This window comes from Rhipicephalus sanguineus, unplaced genomic scaffold, assembly GCF_013339695.2.
Source record: "Rhipicephalus sanguineus isolate Rsan-2018 unplaced genomic scaffold, BIME_Rsan_1.4 Seq1210, whole genome shotgun sequence".
Classification (NCBI taxonomy): Eukaryota; Metazoa; Arthropoda; class Arachnida; order Ixodida; family Ixodidae; genus Rhipicephalus; species Rhipicephalus sanguineus.
This window is the reverse complement of record NW_023614494.1, coordinates 9517-20562: the sequence shown is the minus strand read 5'-3', so window position 1 is coordinate 20562 and position 11046 is coordinate 9517. Positions and strand designations below refer to the sequence as shown.

Here is an 11046-nt window from a genome sequence, read left to right as displayed (position 1 = left end):
GCATTGACGATGGACGAGGACTTGGTGACCGATAGCGCATTGGTGCTGTTGACCGCGACTCCCGTTGCTGGGTGTCCTGAAGCGTATGGCGCGAAGACAAAAACTCTTCGATTTCGTAAGGGCGCTCACCGTTCCGAGGGCAGGGTGCATTGACTGGGAAACCACGCAGTCCCACTCGACGATATTGACAAGCCCGGTAAAGGTGACCTGCCTCTCCACAGTGGTAGCAGAGAGGCCGCCGGTCTGCAGTGCGCCATACGTCGCTCTTACGTGGTCTTACTTCCGGCATGGGTGGTGGTGTACTGAAAGGAAGCGTCGGGGGTATAACGGCCGCCGGTGCTGTCCGGATGGTGCGTCCGAGGTCCTGTCGTACAACTTGCGCGTACGATAACTGAGGCTGAGGTTCTGGTTGTACACGGTGCAGTGCCTGAGGCTGCGGTTGAAGGATTGCTTGACGCACTTCTTCACGTACAACGTCCGCAAGCGAAGGCATCGCTGGAGTACCTTGAGCCAGTTGCATTTTCTGTAGCTCTTCTCTCACGACAGCCCTCACCACTTCCCGCAAAAGGTCGATGTTGCTCGTGAGGGTTGTTGACACCGCGCTAACTGATGAGACGCCTACGTCCCTGTTGTACTGGCGCGCGCGCTGCTGCAGTGTCTTCTCTATCATCGTTGCCTCTGATCTAAACTCAGCCACAGAGCGGGGCGGATTACGCACTAGGCCTGCAAAAAGCTCCTCCTTCACTCCGCGCATCAGGTGCCGCAACTTCTTCTCCTCAGCCATGTTTGGGTCGGCTCGGCGGAAGAGTCGGGACATGTCTTCAATGTACATTGCCACGCTCTCGTTGTTTCGTTGGTTTCTCATCTGAAGAGCGGCCTCTGCCTTCTCTCTGCGGTCCGTGTTTGGGTATGTAGCCAGTAGCTCCCTTCGGAAGTCGTCCCATGACAACAACGACGCTTCGTGGTTTTCGAACCACGTACGTGCAGAATCTTGTAGTGCCACGTAGACGTAGCGAAGTTTCCTGGCTTCGTCCCAACCGTTCAAGCTGGCGACGCGCTCGAAGCCCTCCAGCCAGTCCTCGGCATCTTCGAAAATGTCGCCGTGGAAGACTTCTGGTGTCCGGGGCGAATCCACGACGATATGTGATGGAGATGGCGTCGCTTGGGCGGCCATCGTGGCGTCTGAGCTTACGGTCTCCACTGGTCTTGACGAATCGAAGAGGGGGCCAAACTCGGGCTGCTCACCTCGTAGGCGGCGACTCGTGCGTTGGTGGGCTTGAGGTGGGCTTGGAATCATTACCCAGCACCTCCACCAGTTTGTAACGAACAAATACAGCGCCTGCTGCTAAAATAACTATTTATTCAGGGCGAACCTGTGCCCGTCAACTCAAGACACACAACTTTTTGCAGAGATGTCCGCCGCTAGCTAGTCCGAACCTCGTCTACTTCTTCTTCACACATGTAGTCGCGTGCCGCTCATTCCATCAGCCGCCAGTCTTCTTCAGCCCGTGGTGTCGTGGCATGCGCAATCCGGCGTTGTATTGCGCGCTTTGCGCGACAGTTCTGTGGCGGAGTTTATAAAAGGAGGAAGCGGCGTGCTTCTTCAAAGGCTGTCGAATAACTTGTGGCAATATACACTAGAGGGAACTATGGCGCTAGTGTCTATGGGAGCTGGGCGCTATTTTGTACGCGTTCTAGCATAGAACGGGGAGGAGGATCGAACAAAAGGACAAAGGGGAGCCACACGGGATTGGTCGAGGCTAGTCTGACGGTCAAGACGTGAGAATAGCCACAAGTTTTGCTTAGAACGGAGAGGAGGTGTTGGAACAGTCTCCGGCCCCGTTCTAGCGATAGAACGGATACAAAACTGTCTCCGCAAATGACTTGGATTGGATCGAAACGAAAGCGGAGGAGTGGGCTTCCCGCGCATCTCTCTACCGCGCGGACAGTTTGCGAAAACGGCGTCTCCGTTCTCGTTCATGCCATTTCGCAGAAACGAAGCCCCGATGTAGAAGGTGCGTTTGACGTGATGACTGAAGAGGCGGACTTAGTGACGGGGCCCTCGCTGTTCAGCGCGTCGGACAGGTCGCCCCACAGCCGACGCCTGTCCGCTGCCGTAAATTCGTGCGTAAACTCGCTAGCTCGTACGGCCAACTCTCGATGCTGTTCCATAAACGAGAGCAGCAACTCTCTCTGATTGTCGGGAACGTGCGGACCTCGTAATTGCGTGTGCTGCGCCATTGCGACAACTGAATAACGGTTCCCATCGTCGCCGTGTCGTCGCGCCGTTTGAATTTTACAAGTACACCAATTCTAGAAGCACTGGATGAAACAGCGTGGTGGCCAGCGCCACCACCGAACGTCTCGTGAAACTGCGACCCCCCCCCCCCTGGCGCTATGTCAAGACATTAACACAAGTTAATTGTTAAAGTCGCCGAGCTCTTCAACTTCAAGTTGCGAGAAACAATGCCTCTGAACACTGATGTTCAGGTATAATAATTATACATTTATTTATGCATTGGATACATTCCTGAATTCCCCAGCTCGCCTATTGGCTGTGTGCTCCCTCTCGTCCTTTTGTTCGATCCTCCTCCCCGTTCTATGCTAGAACGCGCACAAAATAGCCCCCCTGCAATGCATGGAGCTTCAGCCAGAATGGTAATGATGGGCAGTTCACGTATTTGTCTAACTTCGTTTGTGGGAATCGAGCGCGCCCTCCCCTTTAGCACCTCGTTCCCCAGCTAGCGCGTGTGTTGGCCCCGCGCGGCTTGAGCGCCGGGAACCGTCGTTAATCGGCAGTGGGGCTCTTCGTTTTTCCATTTTCTGGCAGCCCGCTGGCTGCCAGAAACCAGCCAGCGGGTTCCGGTTCTGACAGGAAATGACGTTATATCCCGCAACTCTCGAGGACCCAGTCAGTCACATTAAGAATGCTGCAAACGGGTACTTACCCGTCGCCTTTAGTGTACAGCAAATTTATTGACAGCATAAAGCCGCACTGCCCTCGTTGCGATGAGAGACGATGCACGTTAGCCCACATGCTCTGGCAATGCACGGCGCTGCGCGATTGCGAGAATCTCAGCACAGAGGACGCCTGGAGGACGGCAATCACCAGCTCGGACCGGGAGGTCCAAATCCGGGCTGTCCAGAGGGCCCGCAATTTGGCGGAGGGGCTCGCTCTTCCTGTCCCCACGTGGGCGCGGCCCGCAGCCGACCCTCCCTCTCGAGGGGAATCGGCTCCTCAGGACAATTTATAAATAAAGTTCATTGACTGACTGACTGATATCACGTGGCCTAAAAACTTCTGGCAACCAGAAAGTGGTCGGGAGTTCGGGCTCGCGGCTGGGCGGCTCACAACTGCGTCGTCTGCTCCAACATGCTAGTAGTACAAATTTTGTTAGCGACGATCGCTGGGCTGTTCGCCTTGCTGCGCGCTCGCAGGCGTCACCAAACCGTTGTGTGCGAGAATGAAAATGTCGAAGATCTCGTTGTGTGTCTGCTGATAAGCAGACTGCAACGAGAAAAACGGCATAGAGTTCCGCTGTATGTTGAGAAGGTCGGGCCGGCGTAAATGGACTTTAAATTTAAAAAGCTATCTCGACTGTCTAGAATTACTTGTGCAGCCCTGGTTGAGGAGCTTGAAGCTTCGGCATTTTATCCTCAAGGCCTCCGAGGACGACCGAAGATTTCGGCCGAAAAGACGCATCTTGTCGCACTGGCCGAGAGCCGCCGAGGATCCCGAGGCGTTTGCATTCCGCGGAGACCACGCCAAGATGGTCGCGAGCGCTCATCGTCCCTTTTGGCGTCTGCTAGCCAGAAAACGGCCAGAGAGCCGCCAGACCAAAATCGTCCTGGCGAGTTCTGGCGACCCGCGGGATACAGCCAGACTAGAGTACCATTGGTAAGTATAGGCGGCCTCCACTCCAGCAAGTTTTATTTAAGCCTCCTTGTTGACAACCGTATGCTACAGAACGCAGGAGAGAGGGGAGACCATGGGGACACGCCCATTGTCGTCTGCTCTGGCGTTCATTGGCTGCCGGTGCCGCGAACGCCATTTCCGCTTTGGTTGAAATTTTTTCGCACGGTTGCCACGGTAGCGGCTGACGCCTCGCAGTAAATGGCAAATGGCGGGTGAGGAGCAACTGGGAGCCGCTGTTGCAGCTGTTAGGGTAGCCACGCTACCGCTGTGTGTGGTGTTTTGTGAATACGCCGTTGATCAGATTGCGGTTCGAGTTGTTTCCAAACTACTGAAGCCGTAAGTAAACAGTGCGTAGATAGACGGCAGCTGCGCACGCATCGCGTAACGACGAGTAAGTAGATGTCCAAGACTTACGCGTTGGAGCGAGACGTACGGCCGAGGCCGAACGTTTGTTTGCCTCATGTCAGAGCTCGCTTTTTCCCGTAGTCTCCGCCGCATGTACGTCACGCGCGTTTAACGCATGTCAAGTTTTAATTCTCATAGTAGTATTCTGGTCTTGGCGAAACGACTCGTTCGGCTTATTTACATATGTACGGCCGTACGTTGCCGTTCATCGAGACTAACAGACTGCTTGCTCATAAGATGCCGCCTGCGCGTTCGAAACGCCTTAATCGAACGCCTTAATCCATACGCGAAGTGGGGGTCGGTACGATCGAGGCTCGAGTACGCGTATGTACCGCTGCACGCTTGCTTTAAAAATGAAATACTCGATATGAGTTTCATATCAGCACTTTTGACGTCATCAAGCCGCGATAGTTATTAAATTTCACTATCCTGAATGGTCCCCTTCCGCATCTTGCGCAAAACGCTCCAATCGCGATTAAGAAACGTGATTGAAAATTCACCCTGTGATATCCGTATAAAACTTTCAGGGCCAGCATAAATCATGCTGTGTAAAAATATCCACGGGAGACGTCGCGTTTGTCTCTTCATCATCGTCCCATTTTGAGCACTGCTTTCTTCACTTTCAGTAATGTACCATCCAGCCCAATTCTATGTGCTACTGTACTCTGTAATCATATTCCGTTTCTCAAGACCCTATTTTTGCACTCAATCACAACGTACGTTATCAAGTCTAATATGTCAAGTTTATTGAAACTGTCATGGTGGAGCTACATGGTAAAAATATCACAGTAGCAGGTTCCAGAATTTAGAAAAACTGCCAGGATGAACTGTTACGATTACATAAATATATGGTTACTGTGCAAAAATGGCAAATAAGTGTAGACATGTGAACAGCGAAAATGAAAATTAAGTAAGATGATTATATATATAAGAAGGAATTTGTACTAAATTTAACAGAAATACTGATTTGAACAAAAAGCATGTAAAATAATCAAAAGTGTTTCAACAAGCAAAAATACAAGAGAAAGTAACAAAAAAAATCAACCTTACATAACACTCATTGCATTGTCAATATAAATTATACAAAACCAAAAGGTATACAGCAAAATGACATATAATATTGTTACATGAAAAGAGAGGCATGGGAAAGACTATACATGGCTTGCACGTGACGTCACCATTGCTGCGGTCCTACCGCGGCGGCCATATTGGTGAACAGCCGCACGTACCAGCCTTACGACGACTACAGTGTTCAGTACGACTAGCCACCCTAGTACAACGGAACCGCATTCCCACGGTCATTTTCTTTTTCACGAGCCGTTTCTCGTGCATCATGCCGCCGGTTGGCACAAGGCAGCCGTTAAATGCGGCGTACTATTCAGAACTGATAGGGCAAGCGTGTTCTCGCTATGAGGAAAAGGTGCGGTTGTGCGACGGAGTGGATCCCTACACGCTTCGACTCGGAACGGACACGACATCGAACATCTCCGCCTTCCCAGACGTGTCGCAGGTACGGGGACATCGTGGACTATTTGGTTTTCAGCACTGACCTGGTTACTCTGGGCGAAATAAAGACGTACAAATCAATGGAACCGCACGACTAGTTTACCAGCGGCTGGATAAAGAGCCTGTCTGAAAACGAGCTTCGCGACCGTAAATTTGATCGTGCTTGCAAGGTAAGTTGAATGGTTCATGAAAATGGCCTCTTCGCCAGCTCCGAGTTATGAAATAGCGATGCACGAACGCTGCTAAATCAACAAGTGCTGATGTTTGCGCTTAGTTCTCGTGCGAGTGCAGCGAGGTGCACACGCCGCAGCGCGTTTTTCGATCGCGCGTCTCCTGTGTTGTCCAGTTTGTCATAAACATAGAAGGATGTAGTCCGTGTGTGTGAACGTAGTGCTGATGGTTTAGTCACTGCATGCGGACCGTCATCGGGAGCGAACCGCATTCAGCTTCATCAACACGCATCAGCCTGTGCTCGGCGCCGTTCGGCCTCCGCTTGCCATTTTTCATGACGCCGTTTTTTCGTGCACTCGTGTTGCGCAGCGCCTGCATGCTTGCGGCTGTAGCCGAGCCGTAGGGACGGCGGCGCCCAGTCTGGGTTCGTCTCGTCGAACAACGCGGAAGGCTTTCCTACGAACGCAAGAGCATCCATGCTATTCAGTGTCGTCATATCTCCTCTTTTTTCGCTTACATGCTACGAAGTGCGCTCCACACACACGAACGTTGGGGTTTTGTTTGTCGAAATTTGCACGCCTTCTGCGCGTCAGCCAGGTCCTCTGACGCTGTGTGGTGTGTGTGAAAAACTTTTATTCAATAAAATGAGAGTTTGCAGGCCCAAAAGGACCCTTTACATAGGGGGAGTCCTTATTCCGGGACTCCGCTGGACAACGCCGCTACCCGCGCCCGTTGGACTAGAGCCCGTTGAGACTCCAGGCCTGAGCAATTGAGTAGGGCTGCCTCCCATGCCTCTCTAGTAGGGGAAGGGTTAGGGGGAATGGAAGGATTCAACTGACATGCCCAAACCATGTGAAAGTTATCGGAGACTTCCCCACAGTGAGGGCACCGCCCATCAACTTTCGGGTCAAAATGTTTTACTATTGCAGGACACAACAAGGTGTTGGTCTGCAGGCGCCTTAAGGTTCGTTCATCGGCTTTACTCAGGCCCTTAGCAGGGACCGGGAAAAGCCGATGGCGTTCGCAATAGTGAGCCAGAATTTCTTTGAATCGCAGAAGCGGTTGCATCTCTGAGCCGGAAAAGCCTGGGTGAGGTGCCCGGGGGATAAGCGCGCGGGCGGCCGCGTCCGCAGCCTCGTTACCTCGAAGGCCCTGGTGGCCCGGAGTCCAAATGATGCGTTTAGGTGAGGGGTCCGAATCCCTCGCGGCTCGCTTTAGAATTTCGTAGGCTAAAGGTGAGACCTCGCCCGCCAGGTAGTTTTCACAGGCTCTGCGCGAATCTGTGATGATCACCCTCGAGTTCGTGTCCGAGGCGGCAAGCGCTATTGCTACCTCCTCTGCCCGCGCGGAGTTGATAGCCCGATAGGAGAGACCATTAACGCGTTGGTCCTGGTGAACTACGGCGGCCGTGTAGAATCCGGTGGGCGACGGCCCTGCCACATCAACGTAGTATACACCCTGCTTGGATCCATATTGGTGTTCGAGGGCCCGAGAGCGCGCCCCTCGTCTGCCTTCGTGTGTCTGCGAGTGCATGTTGCGAGGTAGTGGAGAAACCCAGAGCTTGTGGCGCCACAGCTCTGGAATTCGGCATGTCTCCTCTGGAATGCAGTCATGTTTTATGTGCAAGCGGTCTAACAGGCGGCGCCCAGATACAGTCTCCGAAAGTCGCGTATATTGGTTTACGAGGTGGGCCTCCTTGAACTCCTGGTAGGAGTTGAGCACCCCCAGTGCCGACAACTTGGCATTGGAGGTAGTTACCGGGAGGTCCAAAGCTCGCTTTGTAGCCTTCCTAATGATGGCGTCAATGCGTTGATCGTGTTGCTTCGTAGTGCGAAGGTAGGGTCCGGAGTAGAGGATCCGGCTGATTACAAAGGCATGGACAAGCCGAAGCGCATCCCTGCCCCGCAACCCGCCGCGTTTGTTGGAAACGCGGTGGATCATACGTCCGACCTGTTCGCCTATGCGTTTAAGTTTGGTGATGGTGGATTCCGGTCTGAGTCTGTTATGGATGAACAAGCCCAGGATCCGGATCTCTTCGACCTCTCTGATAGGAGCTCCCATCAAAGAGATACGCAATCTCGTGTTGTCTTTCGGATCTGTTCTGACGTGCAAAAGCTCCGATTTTGCAGGCGCGCATTGGAGACCACAGCCGATTGCATAGCTATCGACGATGGAGGCGGCCCGCTGTAGGCGGTCCTCCATTTCTCCAAGGCTTCCTTCAGTAGTCCAAATTGTTATATCATCCGCGTAGAGTGCGTGATGAATTCCTTCCACCCGGGCCAATTGATGTGGAAGCTGCATCATGGCAATGTTGAAGAGAAGCGGCGACAAGACCGCTCCTTGGGGAGTACCCCGTGTGCCCATAGTGTATGGACCGCATTCGTCATCTTCAATTTTGAGGAAGGCCTGACGCTTTGAGAGAAAGTCTCTTACGTAGGCAAATGCCTTGTGCCCACAGTTTGAGGTGCTCAGGTTTGCCAGGATGCTGCCATGACGAACGTTGTCGAAGGCACCTTTAAGATCGAGGGCAAGGATCGCCTTGTCGTTGTGGCGCATGGCGGTGGGCTGTATTACGTCACGGTGTAGTTGGAGAAGGACGTCCTGTGCAGACATATGCGGGCGAAACCCAAACATAGTGTCTGCAAAGAGGCCCTTAGCTTCCATGTATGGAGAAAGGCGATCCCGCACCATTCTCTCCATAAGTTTACCCGCACACGAAGTCAGTGCAATGGGCCTCAGGTTGTCGGTATTCACCATCTTGCCTGGCTTAGGAATAAGGTGACCAAGGAGGTCTTCCAGTCGGGAGGGAGTGGACGTCCATCCCAAATCTGATTAATGTACTCTAGCAAGTGGAGGCAGGCCGAGTCCGAAAGATTCGCCAACAGTTTGACTGTTATGTGATCTCGGCCCGGAGCCGTACCTCTGCGCATCTTAGCTAAAGCCGCCCTTAGGTCATGTAACGTAAAAGGGGCATCAATATCTAGATTAGGCTTGCCCGTGTACTCGTACTCGGGCCCAATTGGGTCCTCTATGCGACAGAGATATCTGTCACACAGGGTGTCCGCGAGTTGAGCCGTCGTGCCGTGATACCCGTGCAATGCCCGCCGGAGCTGTCGTTGCGTCTCTCCTCTCGTCTGAGTAGGGTCAATGAGGCTGCGAAAGAGGCGCCACGTCCCTTTCGAGCTCATCTGACGCGCTGCTGAATTACACTTCTCTATCCAATTTGAGTCAGTGAGCTGGGCGGCATACTGTGCGGCTTGCTCAGTGAGTTCAACAATGCGAGCCTTGAGCTTGCGATTGAGCTTTTGCTTTTTCCACCGCTTGGTAAGACTTCTGCGTGCCTCCCACAGGCGCAGGAGGTGATTGTCCACTGCGGGGATCTACTCGGTAGTCTGAATTGTCTTAATGTGTTGTTGCTGGATTGTATGCAGATGCTTTGCCCACTCCGCATAGCCGCCGGAAAAGAGCACGGGTGGTATCTCCTGCGTTCTGAACTTGCTCCAATCAGTTAATTTGGCTTGGCCCCACTTTTTGCGAGCCGCCTTAACCGGAAGAATTATCCGGAGAAGGCAATGATCGCTACCAAGGGATTCCCCTAAGTTTTCCCAGGTGGCATCTTTGGCGTTCTTAACGAGAGACAGGTCAGGACATGTGTCACGGGTTACCGAATTGCCCACGCGTGTGGGAAATGCCGGATCCGTGAGTAGCGTAAGACGAAGTGTGGAGATTAGCTCTGCCAGCTTGCGTCCTCTCGTCTTCTCAAAGTGGTAACCCCAATGAAGGCTGGGAGCGTTGAAGTCCCCAACAATCATGAGAGGTTCCTTGCCAGCCGATTTGAGCGCGCGGTAGAAAATTTCGTTAAAAGTTACGCGTGGCTTATGCGGGGGGCAGTAAATGTTAAGTATATGTATTGCCGGATCCCGGCGCTTAAGTGGCAGGACCTTCACCATGCTGTATTCTTGTTCATTATCCAAGTCAAGGTCGACTGCGACTGCGGTGTATGCCTTGTTCACCAGGATACACGTTGTAGGACCTCCCTGAAACGAGCTATAGCCAGTAAATTTAGCTTCCGATCCGGGCTCCTGAAGCGCCAAAATCGCCGGTGGCGTACCAAGCGACTGCAGGTAGAGCTGGAGGTGCGACCGTTTCTTCCAGTTTCGAAAACCCCTGCAGTTCCATTGGACGATCTCGAATTTTTCTTCTACGATTTTGTTATTGGCTTTCCGCTGGGGCTGGGTAGCCATAGTGAATATTATTTTAATTGTTAGGAGCAGGCCCAATCCCCGATAGTGGTGGCGCTCAGGTGGTGGCACCAGTGTCTCCGGGGAGGAGGCAGCCGCGATGTGTTCCTGCGAGCCTATGATCTGACGAGAGACCACCGGTCGCCTACGCGTATCCGGTCGCGGGGAACGCGAGCGAGAGCGGCTGTTCCTAAATTGGACGCCGGTCCTGCCCTGTACTATGGACAGAACAGAGTCGGTCACAGCGGGAGTTATGCTCTCCACCATGTGCGGGAGCTCGCGTTGCCAGAGTTCCCGGAAGGAAGCCCTGACACCTTCCAAAATTTTGCTTGGCATGTCCGCAATTGTGCGTTCCAAATTTTCTAAACGGTGCTCCATAATGGGCACATGCCCGATTGATGTGCTGCCCGTGCACTGCGAATCGCTGGACAAGTCTGACGCGACCGAGGCCCTATCATCAAGGTTCACCGGCTCAGTTTGCTGCATAGGCTCCGAAGGGCCGCCATGTGCCTGGGGCTCCGTGAGCCTGGCCAATTTTGCCTCTAGCTCACGAATTTTCTTAGCTAGATTTTCGGTGTGGCGCCTGAGTTCAGCATTTTGCCGCTGTAGGGCGACTTCGGTAGGGGAGGGGGAGAGAGGCCCGGGGGCAGCCCCAACCCAACCGCTCACCTTGGTTTGGGCGTTTGCCAGGGGTGGGAAATCATCGGCGTTGGAGGTCGACGTCTTCGTCCTGGTCCCGGCTTTGTCGGTCGTCTTGACTTGCCCGGGCTTGCCCGCCGTAGAGGCAGATTTCTTTTTGTTGACTTT

The 11046-nt window shown here is 53.2% G+C and overlaps 1 protein-coding gene across 1 annotated transcript; it reads right to left on the bottom strand.

Moving 5' to 3' along the window:
• Positions 1 to 6628: 6628 nt before the first annotated feature.
• On the bottom strand, positions 6629 to 8503 carry LOC125756548 (uncharacterized). Its single transcript, XM_049411421.1, has one exon. The coding sequence runs from the start codon at positions 8360 to 8362 to the stop codon at positions 6689 to 6691; it is 1674 nt and encodes a 557-aa protein (XP_049267378.1). The 5' UTR covers positions 8363 to 8503; the 3' UTR covers positions 6629 to 6688.
• Positions 8504 to 11046: the final 2543 nt, after the last annotated feature.

Coding starts and splice junctions, on each gene's coding strand:
- LOC125756548 (XM_049411421.1), bottom strand. CDS start 8,362: ATGGGCACACGGGGTACTCCCCAAGGAGCGGTCTTGTCGCCGCTTCTC.